Source organism: Elephas maximus, chromosome X (genome assembly GCF_024166365.1).
Source record: "Elephas maximus indicus isolate mEleMax1 chromosome X, mEleMax1 primary haplotype, whole genome shotgun sequence".
Taxonomy (NCBI): Eukaryota; Metazoa; Chordata; class Mammalia; order Proboscidea; family Elephantidae; genus Elephas; species Elephas maximus.
In genome coordinates this window covers 51,092,622-51,107,185 of record NC_064846.1, presented here as the reverse complement: position 1 = coordinate 51,107,185, position 14,564 = coordinate 51,092,622, and the positions used below count along the sequence as shown (strand labels likewise).

Sequence of the window (14,564 nt, the reverse complement as noted above, 5' to 3'; positions counted from 1 at the left end):
GAACTGATAGAGACAACCTTCCCCTGGAAATGGCACCCTGAATTTGGACTTCTAGCCTCCAAGACTGTGAGAGAATAAACTTCTGTTTGTTAAAGTCATTCACTTGTGGTGTTTCTGTTATAGCAACACTAGATAACTAAGACAGGGATTTTTGGTGATTCACAATTCACATCACTAGAAATGGAGAAAAAATGAACAAATTTCCTTGCAGATTTTATTTTCCATTAGAAAATGAATGCTATCTATGTTTCAATAACTAAAGCTTTCATATACCCCATAAGGTCCAAGTCAGCTCTTATCCAAACTGTCTAGTTTGTTATCATCTTACTTTTTTTTTTTTTTTAACATTTCATTGCTGTTTAGGTGAAAATTTACACAGCAAATTCGTTTCCCAATCAACAATTTATACATAGCTTGTTTTGTGACATTTGTTGCAAACCCCTGAATGTGTCATCACTCTCCCTCGCTTCCTCCCTGGGTTCCCCGTGTCCATTTGCCCAGCTTTCCTGCCCCTACCTTCCTCCTGAAGTTTGCTTTTGGGCAAATGCTGCCCTTTGGGTCTCATATAGCTGATTGCTCTGCAGTGTACATTCCTCACTGGGGTTATTGTTCGTTTTATAGGACTATCTATTGTATGGCTATAATGTGATCTCTGTGAGTGATTTCAGTTCCAAGTTTGAAGGGTGTCTGAGGGCCGTAGTCTTGGGAGTTTCGCCAGTCTCTATCAGACCAGTGGTACCCTGATTTTTAGTTCAGAAATTTTGGTGCCTGTATTTCCTCTCTGCCTAATATAAGTCATGAGTTAGGTATGTCCTTGTCACCAAGCACAAGTTCTTCTTTTGGGGGAATTACACTTGACCGGCCTGAGCTCACACCCAGCATTTTTTTAACAGACCTCATGTTTCATTCCTAATACCCATCAAAAACCAAACCCGTTGCCATTGAGTCGATTCCAACTCACAGCGACCCTATACACTGCTACAGAAAGAGGTTTTAATTCATAGCACAGAACACCAGAAGATGTTCTAGCTGAAGACTGCCCTTGGGAATGAAGAGTCTGCTAATTAAGCCTCTGTAAATTTTTAACCCAGATTATTTGCTATCACTGGACATGAGCCAGCAAATATTCCTATCCCTTAGGGCCATGAGGTCTCTGGCCTAGTTTCTGCCAGATGCCCATTTGTTCATCTAACAAGTCTGTACTGACCTCCTACTATGTGCCAGGAACATTCTTCCTAGAAACTCCTCTCTGTTCTTTGCTTGTAAATAGCTCCTCTTTCTTCTCTTGAAAAAATAAACTACCACCACCCTTGGAAAAGGTGAACAGTAGCCTGGTTTCTCCTCTTAGTCTCACTCTCAAGATCTGTTCTCTACAGCCTTTTCCTAGTTACATTCTGCAATCATCAGTATTTTATAATTGCATGCTAGGGAGCCTGCTTTTGATCATTTTCAGAATGTTTGGGCTAAAGAGCACCTACATTCATTCATTTTCTCCTTTGGTAGTTTTCCAGATGATCCAATTCAACGACCAGCGAAGGAGAAACACTAGGCTGCTCCAGCTCACACTGACTGCTCCCCCTAACCTGTAGCACTTATCCTCCATCTTTCAGAATTTTGTGTACAGGAATGTTATCTACCTCACACATACTGTATTTATTTAACCCCTACTATGGAAACCCTGGTGGCACAGTGGTTAAGTGCTACAGCTGCTAACCAAGAGGTCAGCAGCTTGAATCCGCCAGGCTCTCCTTGGAAACTATGGGGCAGTTCTACTCTGTCCTATAGGGTTGCTATGAGTCAGAATCGACTCGACGGCAATTGGTTTGGTTTTTGGTTTTATGAAAGGGCCTTGGTGGCACAGTGGTTAAGAGCTTGCCTGGTAACCAAAAGATTGGCAGTTCAAATCAACCAGCGGCTCCTTGGAAACTCTGTGGGATAGTTCTACTGTCCTAAAGGGCGGCCGAGTTGGAATGGACTCAGTGGCAACGGGTTTGGGGCTCCTTTTGTATGAAAAACGCAAGGAGCTCTGGTGGACCAGTGGTTAAAGTGCTCAGCTACTAAGTGAAAGGTTGGTGGTTCAAACCTACCAGCTGCTCTGTGGGAGAAAGATGTGGCAGTCTGCTTCCGTAAAGATTACCGCCTTGGAAACTATGGGGCAGTTCTACTCTGTCCTATAGGGTTGCTGAGTCGAAATTGACTCCACAATTGCTTTCTTTTTTTAATGAATGAGACACTATTCTAGGCCCCTTAAGGGATGGAGATATGAACAAAGCGTAGTTCCCATTATTAACTCATTCATTAAACAACTTTTTTTTCTAACTCCCCATCCCCCCTCTTCCCAGCCCCTGGTAACCATTAATCTTTTGTCTCAATGGGTTTGCCTATCCTAGACATTTCATCTAAGTGGGATGAAAACAGTATTTGTTCTTTTGTGTCTCACTTATTTCACTGAGCATACTGTTTTCAAGATTATCAGAACTTCATTTGTTTATGGCTGAATAATGCCCCACTGAATATATATACTACATTTTGCTTATGTATTCATCTCCTGATGGACACTTGTGTGTTTTCCACCTTTTGGCTATTGTGAATAGCACTGCAATGCACATTGGTAAACATATGTCTGTCTGAGTCTCAGCTTTCAAGTCTTTTCGATATAGACCCAGGAGTGGAATTGCTGGGTCATATCGTAATTCTATTTTTAACTTTTTTAGGAACTGCCAAACTGTTTTCCACAGTGGCTGAATGATTTTACACTCCTACCAGCAATGTATGTGTTCCAAAAAACATTTATTGATTACCTATTGTATCCCGGGTTATTATGATAAGCTCTGGGATAGCAAAAACAGACATGGCCCTTGAACTTATTGGTGAAGGAGGCAGACAGGGACCACATGTGTTGTATTCACCACTGTGTATCACACAGCACATAGTAGGTATCCAATAAATACCTGTTGAATGAGTGAAAGTAAACAACCAAATACATAACTACAAATTGTCAGAAGTGCTATGAATTAAAATAGGATGCAGTAATAGAGAATAGGGTAGAGAGAGAAAAAGGCTGTCAGGGAAGGCCCATCCGGGGAAGTGATACTTAAACACTAAAACCTGAAGGATGAGGAATAGCCAACCATGCCAAGGCTGGGGATAAGAATATTCCAGAGAGGGAACAGCATGGGTAAAGGCTCTAAGAGTTTGAAGTTTCAGGAAGAGAAAGGCCACAGTTGAGTCAGAAGAGTGCCACATGATAAAGAGAAGCATGAGGCAAAGTAGGAGAAGTAGGCAGAGTCTTGTAGGATGTTGTAAGGAGTTTGGATTTTAAGTGAAATGAGAAGTCCTGAAGAGTTTTAAGCAGGGGAGTCACATGAACTGATTTGCATTTTTTAAAAAATCACTGCAGCTGAGGTGATAAGACAATTGTGGGGTAAGACAGGAGTGGAAACAGGGAGACTAGTTAGGAGGTGCTGTAAGTCCATGGGAAACGATGGTAGTTTGGACTAAGGTGGCTGTGGTAAAAGTAAGTGGATTCAGGATATACTTTGGAAGTAGAATTGACAGACTTGACAGACAGGATGCGTGGAATAAGAGGAGAAAATGAAGGATGACTTCCAGGTTTGCGGCGTAAGCAGCTCAATGAGTGGAGCTGTCATTTCCTAAGATGAGGAAAACTGGGGAGAGAACAGTGCTAGAGAGGCTATTTTTAACACATTTTATTTGAATGCCTGTGAGATGTGTAACTGTAAAGTGGGCAGCTGAATATTTGGATATGGAACTTTCTAATAGGGGAGACAGGACAAGACAATTTGTGGTAAGAACCTTTTAAGTGGCACAACAGGACTTAAATGTTCAAATAGAAATGTCACAGCTGCCCGCATTAATCAGAGGAAGCTTCAGGAAAAAAAAAATAGTTGACGTTTCAGCCAAAGGAAAGATGATGAGGGAGAACATTCCAGGTGAAGGGAATTATATAGCATAGGTGGAGGCGGCATGTCCACAAACCAAAGGAGAGTTCAGTGTGAATGGTATGTGATTTTCATTTGGAATATTGGAAGATGTATTTAGAGAAGATGGTTGAAGCCGGATCACAAAGGGCTTTGAGCACCATGCTAAGGATTTGTATTATGTTTTGTGGGCAATTGGGAGCACTAGCAAGTCTTTGAGCAGAAGTGTAATGTGATGAGGTCTTTAAGAGCAATTTAGCGACAGTGAGTAGGGTGGACTGAAGGAGTGAGAACAGGAGGCAAGGGAGGCCAGTTAAGAATCTATTTCGGTTATTAAGGCATAAAGTAACAAGGACCTAAATACTGATAGTGGAAATGAAAAGTAAAGGGGAAATGTGAGAGACATTTGAAAGGAGAATTATGATTATGTTAATCTAACAGGAAAGCCAGGAGAAAACCCCCACTTTTTTTCTGAATGTCTTTCATTTCCACACTAGATCATAAATTCTGGTAAGGCTGGGGGACACTTCTCAATCTCCCCACAGTGGCATGTAACACTCGTTAAATTAAAGGGACCTCATGCTGGTATGGTTTTATAGCAGATAGCTAACAAACAGGTAGCTCTAGTGTAATGGACTCACACAGGGAACTACTGCTGAACAATGACTGTGGGGTTGGGGCCATGGACTAGGCATTGCAGTGAAAGCTAGCACTAGTAAAAAAAAAAATTTAAAAGATGAGTTAAATTTTTCTACCTTTTGCTTGCCCTCCTTACTCTGCCCTTGCCCACGCACAGGCTGAGCCTCAATGCTCTCAATTTTTCCTCTACTAGACTTCTATCCATATTGTCCATATCTGCACAAGGTCCCACCCATTGGAGCTCCCATCTGGTGAACAAGCATCACTGAGAGAATGGCTTAACGGGTTCCTTCTCCCTCAGTAGCATTTCTATTTAGACAATTGGGGGCCTTCAATGTCATAATTCAAACGTCTAACATGAAAATTCGTCCTGTGGTATGCTAGCGTTCTGGGGAGCTGGAGGGTAAGGGGACAGGGATACCTTTAAGTACTCATTCTAATGGTGATACCTGCTCTGGCCTCCCCCCATTCCTTGCAGTCTCACTGGAGTATTTATGATGGGCCCCCTTTCAAAGGACATATAATAAGCTGGGAAATGTCTTCTGAAGTAACTCTGCTGAGGGGAAACGGAATGAATATCCAAAACATTCCACTGGACTAATCTTTTGCCATTGCTTGATACCACCTCCCTCTTACTGTTTCTCCTGCACTTCCTATTTTTCAACTGTTGGTATATTTTTATGTGTTAATTGTTCAACGTTTCTCGAAGAGTACCTTGAACTCTTTGGAGTGTTATATGCTATATAAATATAATAAAGCAATGATAAATAAAATGTCTACTTTTACAAGAGTGTAAGTTTTATTATTTCTGATACTACGAGATTCACCCCTCATTCAGCACTAGCCTGAAGAGTAGATCGGTGTATTCTGAAGAATATCAGATAGGTATCCCTGTTCTAAAATATCTTCGCCACTACCTGAGATTCCACAACTTGGTGATACATTTTATAAATTTGAGCCTTGAAGGTTTGTTTTCAAAAAATTTCTTATTAAAATGCAAACGCGTGGGGGGAGGTGTGTTGGTAGGTGGGTCATGACTTAACCTTGGTCCACTTTACATTAACTCAGTACTCCTACCAAACACATTTTTCACATTCCAGTTTTTTTGTGCCTTTGTTCATGCTATTCTTCCAGAGGTAATGTTAAACGTAAAATAAACTATAAATATAACATTACCTTATATTTTCACATAATCTCTATTGAATATCTAAATCCAAGCCTACTCATTCTTTTTTAAAACAATTTATTTTTTCCAATGTAAGAAGAATAACAGGTTTATTATAGAAAATTTGAAAAAGGTAGGAAGATAGGAAGAAGAAAAAACATCAACCATAGTCCTGCTGCCTAAAAAACAACCATTGTTAACAGTATGCTCATGCTCATTCTTTAAACCTTAGTTTAGGTCCCATTTCTGATGTGACTGATGCCTTCCTTGACCTTCCCCAGATCTTCTGTATCATGTTTGCACCACTCACTTGTACGAACCACACACTTCTGTGTACAGTTAGTTAACTTGGTATGTGTCTTGTGTTTCCAACTAGATTGTTAGATTCTTGAAGTCCGGAACCAAGAGTTATACTTCTTAGTTTTGGCCAAAACATCTGGTACATTGGCCCCAATATCTGATGACTGATTAAACTTAAATGAATACAAACTGTTTGAGAAAGGATATGAAATAGGCCAAGTATTTAGGTCATATGAAAGTTAAAGCTTTCAGGTCACCTATCTTGGTGACTACTGCTTTTCTGCTCCTGGACTCTTGAAAGCCTATTTAACTGGCCTCTTTCCCCACACCAAATCTGAGTAAGAAGCAGACTGATTAAGAGCCAGGATTTACTCAAAGATTCTCTATAGTGCATAAAGGTGTGAGAGAGAAAGAGAGTTAAGAGGGAGAAGAGAGGGAGAGAGGAGGAAGAGAGGGAGCGAGGAGGAAGAGAGAGAGAGAGGGAGGGAGGGATGGATGGAGAGAGAGAGAAAGAATTGGAGGGAGGAAGAAGGAAAAAAGAGATGAGAAAAGAAGAGTAGACTATATAGTTTGGTGCTCAATCCAGTATGTGATTTGCCTCCAGCACTGTGTACAGGATCCCATCCACTTGTTCTGAGTCATACCCGATCTCACGAAGCTCCAAGTGAGGGAGGACAGAAGTAAGGAGATAGCTGACGTGGATACGCAGCTGCGTAAGCTTTGCCAAAGCCCTGTATGATGGAGTGAGGGGGCAGGAGAAGAGATGACATTGAAGTCATTAGCCAACAGAAAAAAATGAAGCTCGTTAAAAATGGGCCTATATTTCTCAACAATTATGTTTCCATTAGCTAGAAAGAAAGAAAAAAGCACAATGCCACCAAGAACAGAGAGATTGGCTGCAGCTTTCTAAGAATAACTCAATCATTGGTGGCCTATGAATTAAAGCTTCCTCCCTTATCTATGACAGTAACTGGGAGTCCTAAGGGATGCTTCCCATTACAAGCTGATAACTAAACCCTGGTAATTAACCTTTCTAGGTCATCTCCCTCTGGGGTCCGGTAGGTGACCTGAGCCTTCTGCAGCACCTCCAGGTGTGTCTCTGTCTCCTTCAGTTTCTCCTTTAGTTCTTGCTTTTCCTCTTTGGTTCTTTCCAGCTCAGCTTTTAGAATCTGGAATTCAGCTTGGCGATAACCCATGTGTTTCTTGCTCCAATACAAGCCTTCTGTCTCCTGGGTACTGTAGGTCACCAATTCATGTTGGACTTTCTTGAATTCTGAATGCCAGTGATTCCTCTCCTGTTCCAGCTCCTCCACCTGCAGTCCAAGAAACAGAAATTCAATGACTCCACATACTACTGAAAGCTAAAAAGACTGTTGAAATTGTCCCTAATATATTTGCCTTGCGATTTCACTATACAGATTGCTCTACTTATGGACCCTTTCAATCTCAAACATGGAAGGGAAGCCATCTGTTTCACTCAACCTGAAATATACCACAGAATGACTCAATGACATATTTTCTGTTTAAAGGCCTGAAGACATAAAATTATCCCAGCACCAATTCCCTGGTCCCTTGGTTACAATGATTTCTTCTGGGGTTACTGGTAAGGTGTTGATCTAACCTTTTGCTGGAACAAATTTCTTTCAGCCAAAACACGTTCAAGTTTTTCTGTGGTTCTCTTCAATTCTTCCAGCTCTCTCTGGTTCTTAAGTTTTGGTGTATTACGACCTCCACTCTCCTCATAGCTCCTTCCTTTCTCCCCAATGGCTGTGGCAGAAGTCACAGAAGAATAAGGCACTGGATTCCAGGATTCAACTGCTTTTCTTCGCTCAGCAAGCTCCTCTCTGTGAAAAGGAATCAGCTGAATGGGAGCTCCTGAATCTCTAACACCTTTTGCAACACCAACAACCGCTACAAAAGGCCCCTTGTTCACTTCTTCTTTGTTTACGCTCATGCTACCTCTGTTGGACTCTTCTGCTACCAATCTTGGCATCTGATCTTCTAATTCTTCAGGGAGCAGGGACTCCTGGCGTTGGCCTTGGGCCTCTGAATACAGAACTGAAACCTCCCTACCCTGACTGGTATTCTTGCTTGCTTCTGGGTATTCTGGGAAAAGGTATGGTGGTGTGCTTCTCTCAACACTGGATTTATCATGGCTGTTCTCCCCTTCTGGGTAGGCAACAGCTGCCTCTACCCTCTTGTAAGATCCAGGCATGGAATAATCTAGAGGAGGTGTTGTCATCTCGTTCTGCAGCCTTCTTCGTTTCTCTACAGGTTCCTCACCTAGGATCCATTTGTACTTACTGCAAGAAGAAGAAATTAAATTTTAAGCTGTCACAATACAGGCTAAGTGTATTCTTATTCTATGGAGTCCCTCCTCAAATTTCCCACATTAAAACTGTGTTTAGCTGTTATTCACAGATCATTTCAGATTAGAAATAACAGCTGTACCCCAAAATCCCAAGCCCTTCATTCACGCAACTAGCTGAAATAGCAACTGATGTTAAGAGAGAAATGAAGTTGAAAGGTACAAAGAGTACTGGGATACAACAGGACCAGGTTGACCTTGGTAAGAATTCTAAAAATAGAATTGAAACCAGCTTGACTTACAAGTTTCCTAAATGCAAATAAAGGAAGAAAACAAGAAGTACACACATAAAATCCCCTAACACCAGAATGGAAAAATTAAAAAAAAAGGTCATAAAAGGCCTCGTGGAACATGTGGAGAATAGCGCCAGCTAGTTAATTTTAAAGTGTCACAAAATCTTTCCAGTATCAAAGACTTAGCACACATTTTTTTATATTGCAGAACACCATACAATTCCTTTGCCAGGTAACTGGATTGTGACTATTGCCCATTATTCACTTGTAAAAGTTAATTAAACCACAGGGCTCTAGTCAGAAACAAATAAAATGAATTGGACAATTCAAGTTATTTCCCCCTTACGGAAAAGAATTTTCCTGTCAGGTACAAGCAGGTACTCCCTCAGTTCCAAGGAAACACAATTCAGGAAAGCCCAGGACGACGGCCTCAAATCACCTTCCAATTCTGGCTGCTATATGCACTAATGAAGGAACTAACAAAATAACTGGTGCTGGAGACATCCTTTGGCAATTTTATATTATGAAGCAGGACAGGAACCCCATTTTTACCCTTATAACTACTCTTCCTTCTCACTGATAGCCACGGAATTTCAAGGCAAAAATCAACTTTAAAAGTTTCAATGAAAAAGAGTCAGACATGTTGTTGGCCACCTAATAGTACCTCAAGGCTGCCCATATTTTGCTGCAATTTTTGAGGATATCTGTAAGACATCTCTCAAATCATAGCTTTCTATTGAGCCACATATGTTCTTCAAAACTAGTATTCACCCAGAAATATAACTAGTCTGCCATCTTAATAGATCTTGTCATATTAGCCTTAGGGGAAAAGCAAAAGGATTTATGGGCTGTGTGAGAATAAAGGTAGTATCCATCTTAAAGCATCTGCAAGGGGCATTACAGACTGGTCCATTTACCTGTGGTAATTAGGAAGATGGTAAAACAATCAGTTTAAGGTATGAAGAAAGGGTATATGCTAACAGGTAGCAACAACAAATTTTATAAAAGGTAATTAAAGTCATATTATCTGCCTTCTCTTCATTTTTCCACTTGCAAACGGTTTGCACTTCACTGCTAATCAAAAAGTTGGCAGTTTGAATCCATCCAGTGGTACTGAAGAAGAAAGGTCTGGCAACCTGCTTCCACAGAGATTACAGCCAAGAAAACCCTATGGAGCTCTGTTCTACTCTGTAACACATGGGGTCGCCATGAGTAGAAATTGAGTTGATGGCAATGGGTAAAGTTCTGTTGTTAGCTATCTTCTCTTCTCTCCCTACATTTTTTTCCTTGATAATCTCATACAACCTCTTGCCTATAACCTCTGGGCAGTAACTCTCAAGTCATTCCCCCAAGCCCTGATCTCCAGTATTGCATTTCATACTGTCTGGTATTTCAACTCAGCATGTACAAAATGGACTTTTCATTTTCATCCTCAAACTCGTTGTCTCTAGTGTTCCCTATTTGTGTTACAACATAACCAACCTCTCAGTAATTTTATACAGATCTATGACTGTTAACACCCAAGTTCGAGCTCTCATTTCCTTTCTTGGGCTACTGCAAAAGCTTCCTCTGGTCCCCTTTTCTCTCACCTCCAGATGACCACTGCCAAGTTAATCTTCCTAAGGCATTGCTCTGATGATGCTACGCCCCTATTTGAACTCTTTAGTTATGGCTCTCCACAACACAATGAGCTCAAACATAGGAACAATTGTCAGGATGGCGCAGGAGCAGGCAGTGTGTTTCATTCTGTTGTACATAGGGTCGCTAAGAGTCAGAACCAACTCAACAACACCTAACAACAACAAGGCAACACAAAAGCCCAGCCAGATGTCTTATCCTGGCATTCAAGGTTTTCCCTGAGAAAACATATGAAACATTTATTGAGCACTTGCTGTGTGTCAGTGTGAGAAGTGCTTTACGTGTATTATCTCACTTAATTTTCCAGTAACTCCAAGGTAGATGATATTATCTCTATTTTTTAAGAGGACGCTGAGGCCTAGAGAGGTTAAGTAACTTTTCCATGGTTATGTAGCTAGCTAGTAGATGACAGAGCTGGGACATAAAAGAGCCATGGTGGCAAAGTGGTTAAGTGCTTGCCTGCTAACCAAGAGATCAGTGGTTAGAACCCACCAGGCACTCTGCAGGAGAAAGATGCGGCAATCTGCTTCTGTAAAGATTACAGCCTTGGAAACCCTATGGGGCAGTTCTACCCTGTCCTGTAGGGTAGCTATGAGTCAGAATTGACTTGACGACAATGGGTTTGGTTTTTATTTTGGTAAAACTGAATACCCTTCTCCTCCCCAACACTGCATGTCTAAATCCAGCTCAAATGCTATTTCTGAATTTCTCTAGCATTTTTAGCAATCTATTATAACACTTACCGTTTTCTACTGTGTGTGTATATATGTGTGTATATCCTAGGTTCTCTACTAAATTGTAAGCTCCTTGGCCGAAGAGCCCATGTTTTAATTAGCTGACTGGATGGGGGATGAGAGAACAAAACTTGCACAATAAGAGGCAGTAAAAAATGTACCATTAAAGGACTGAGAGAAAAATAAGCAGATTCTATGTATTGGTTCTATGCTTCCTCTCTAGAAGGTCTGGTTCGTCCCTCTGGCAATTGATTCTCTTACCAGACCTTTATTCACTAATTCACACACCAGGAATTCTTCTCTAACTATAAAGTTTCCTTTCATTATCTTTCTTTTTTCTGTCATAGTCCTCCATTGTCCGTTGCCTCACAGGTGCATTTTGAGTTATTATCTCTTTTAAATACAGGGTTTTACATTTTCTAACAAAGACACACATATGCCATGCTTCTGCTCATTCACAATGATTTCTGAGAGGTTTCTATATTTTATCACTGTTAGTCCAGTATTTCACTAAGATAGGAAATGCTATATTCTATTAAGATTTTTTTAAATCACTCATTTCACAGATATTTCCTACTACGTTTAAGGCACTTTGACAAGCAAAGATATGGACCAAAAACATGGGCCCTTAACAGTGCATATGTACTCCTTCCAGATCATATATTTTTAACATCTTTATCGAGATACATCTGACATAAATTCACTCAAAGTCTACAATTCAATGATTTTAGCACTTAACCACTACACCACCAGGGTTTCCCCACCTAGCCCTAGGCAATCACTAATCTACTTTTGTTTCTATAGATTTGCCTATACTGGGTATTTCATATAAAAGGAAGCATACGATATGTAACTTTTTGTGTCTGGCTTCTTTCACCTAGAACAATGTTTTCAAGGTTCATCCACGTTGTAGCATGTATCAGTACTTCATTCCTTTTTACTGCTTAATAATATTCCATTGTATGGATACACCATTTTTCTATCAGTTGATGGACATTTGAGTTGTTTCTACTTTTTGGCTATTATGAATAATGCTATTATGTGCACAAGTTTTTGTGTGGACATATGCTTTCAATTTTATCGAGTATACACCTAGGAGTGGAAACCCTGGCGGCGCAGTGGTTAACAGCTACAGCTGGCGGCAGTTTGAATCCACCAGGCGCTCCTTGGAAACCCTCCGGGGCAGTTCTACTCTGTCCTACAGGGTCATTATGAGTCGGAATCGGCTCAACGGCAATGGGTTTTTTTTTTATACCTAGAAGTGGAATTGCTTGGTCATATGTAACGGTGTCTGACATTTTGAGGAACTGTCAGACCATTTTCCAAAGAAGCTACAACATTTTACATTTATACCAGCAGTACATGAAGATTCCAATTTTGCCACATTCTTACCAACACTTGTTATTGTCTATCTTTTTGATAACAGTCATCCTAGTGGGTGTGAAGTGGTGTCTCATTGTAGTTTCGATTTGCATTTTCTTGCTGTCTAAAGATGTTGAGCATCTTTTCATATGCTTAGTGGTCATTTGTGTATCTTTTTTGGAAGAATGCCTATTCAGATCCTTTGCCCATTTTTAATTGGGTTATGTATCTTTTTATTATTCAAGTAATAATTTCTATGTTTTCTGGATACCAACCCTTTATCAAATATAATAACCCCCACTCCGTGGATGGTCTTTCCACCTTATCGATAATGCCCTTCAATACCTGAAGTTCAATTTAAGTATTAAAGGCAGTTCTTTCCCTCATTGAATTTTCTAAACATCTTTGTTGAAAATACGAATGTAGGGCATTATTTCTTAACTCTAAGTTCTGTTCCATATGTCTATTCTTATACCAGTATCACACTGTCTTGACTACTGTGGCTTTACTACAGACTACCAAAGGGAAACGTGATTCCTCCAACTTTGTTCTTTTTCCAAATTGTTTCGATTATTCTGTGTCCCTAGCATTTCTATATGAATTTTAGGGCAAGATGGCCAATTTCTGCAAAAAAGCCAGCTGATATTTTGATAGGGATTGCACTGAATCTGAAGGACAATTTGGGGATTACTGCCATCTTAACAATATTAAACTTTCTGATTCAAAAACATGTAATTTCTTCCCATTTATTTAGCTCTTCTTTAATCTCTTTCAATAATATTTTGTAGATTCAGTATACAAAATCTTGTACTTCTGCTAAATTTACTTTTCATTTTTCTAAGTTACTATAAATGGAATTGCTTTCTTAATTTCATTTTCATGCAGTTTATTGCTAATATATAGAAATAGAACTACTGTATTTTTATGCAAATAACGCACACCTCCTACGTTTGTTTGCCAACTACTCACTCCTCCCTTGAGGAATTTTCCTAAGTGCGCTATGCTAATTTTTTTTAGGACAACATGTAAAAAAAGTTTGTACCATGGTGATTATGAAAGTATCTCAGGGGGGAGGGCGTGGTTAACAAACAAACATCGAAGGTGCCCTTCCCAGTAAAGTATTTTCAGAAGTGCTGCTATGTTAATTTTTTACGTGTTATTTGCACAAAATACAGTAACTTTTGCATATTAATCTTGCTCCTACAACCTTGCTGAACTGGTTTTTTAATTCTAAAACTTTTAGTGGATTCCTTAGGACTTTCTACATATAAAATGTTATCTGCAAATAGAGATTATTTTACTTCTTCCTTTCCAATTTGGATGCTTTTTACTTCTTTTTCTTGCCTATATTCTCTCTCTAGAACCTCCAGTACAATGTTGACTAAAAGTGGTGAAAGAACGCATCCTTGATTTGTTCCTGTTCTTCTGGGGAAAGTGTTCAGTCTTACAGCATTATGTGATGTTAGCTGTGGATTTTTTTCTAGATGCCCTTTATCAGGTTGAGGGAGTTCCCTTTTATTCTTAGTTTGTTAAGACTTACTTTTATCATCAACGGTTGTAATATTTTGTCAAATGCTTTTTCTGTATCTATTGAGATGACGGAAACCCTGGTGGCGTAGTGGATAAGTGCTACAGCTGCTAACCAAAGGGTCGGCAGTTCGAATCCACCAGGCGGTCCTTGGAAACTCTATGGGGCAGTTCTACTCTGTCCTATAGGGTCGCTATGAGTAAGAAGCGACTCGACGGCACTGGGTTTGGTTTTTTGGTTTTAATGAGATGACCGTGTGGCTTTTGTCCTTTTTTTCCTATTGATATGGTGCATTACATTGATTTTCTTATGTTAAACCACCCTTGCATTCCTGGGATAAATCCCACTTGGTTATGGTGTATGTTGCTTTTTATATTGCTGTATCCAGTTTGCTTTTTTGGAAGACTTTTGCATCTATTTTCATATGGGGTGATAATCTGCAGTTCTGTTCTTGTAATGTCTTCATCTAGTTTTGGTATCAGGGTAATACTGACCTCATACAATGAGTTGGGAAGTGATCCCTCCTCCACTACTTTTTGGAAGAGTTTCTGAAGGGTTGCTATTAATTCTTTAAATGTTTGGTAGAATTCACTAATGAAGCCACCTGAGCCTGAGGATTTCTTTGTGTAAAAAACCAAAGAACCAAACCCACTGCT

The 14,564-nt window shown here is 40.0% G+C and overlaps 1 protein-coding gene across 3 annotated transcripts in view; it reads right to left on the bottom strand.

Annotated features, from left to right (window-relative positions):
• Positions 1–293: 293 nt before the first annotated feature.
• MORC4 (MORC family CW-type zinc finger 4) overlaps positions 294–14,564 on the bottom strand; it is a 59,287-nt gene continuing 45,016 nt past the window's right edge. For 2 of the 3 annotated variants that reach the window (XM_049873151.1, XM_049873152.1), the window contains exons 15-17: positions 7,667–8,348; positions 7,075–7,358; positions 295–6,776 (exon numbers count right to left, since the gene is read on the bottom strand). In XM_049873151.1, the coding sequence (XP_049729108.1) occupies positions 6,623–6,776; positions 7,075–7,358; positions 7,667–8,348 (1,120 nt within the window). In that variant the 3' untranslated portion in view covers positions 295–6,622. Of the gene's footprint in view, positions 6,777–7,074; positions 7,359–7,666; positions 8,349–14,564 lie in introns of all 3 variants that reach the window. The other variant, XM_049873153.1, reaches the window with a different exon arrangement.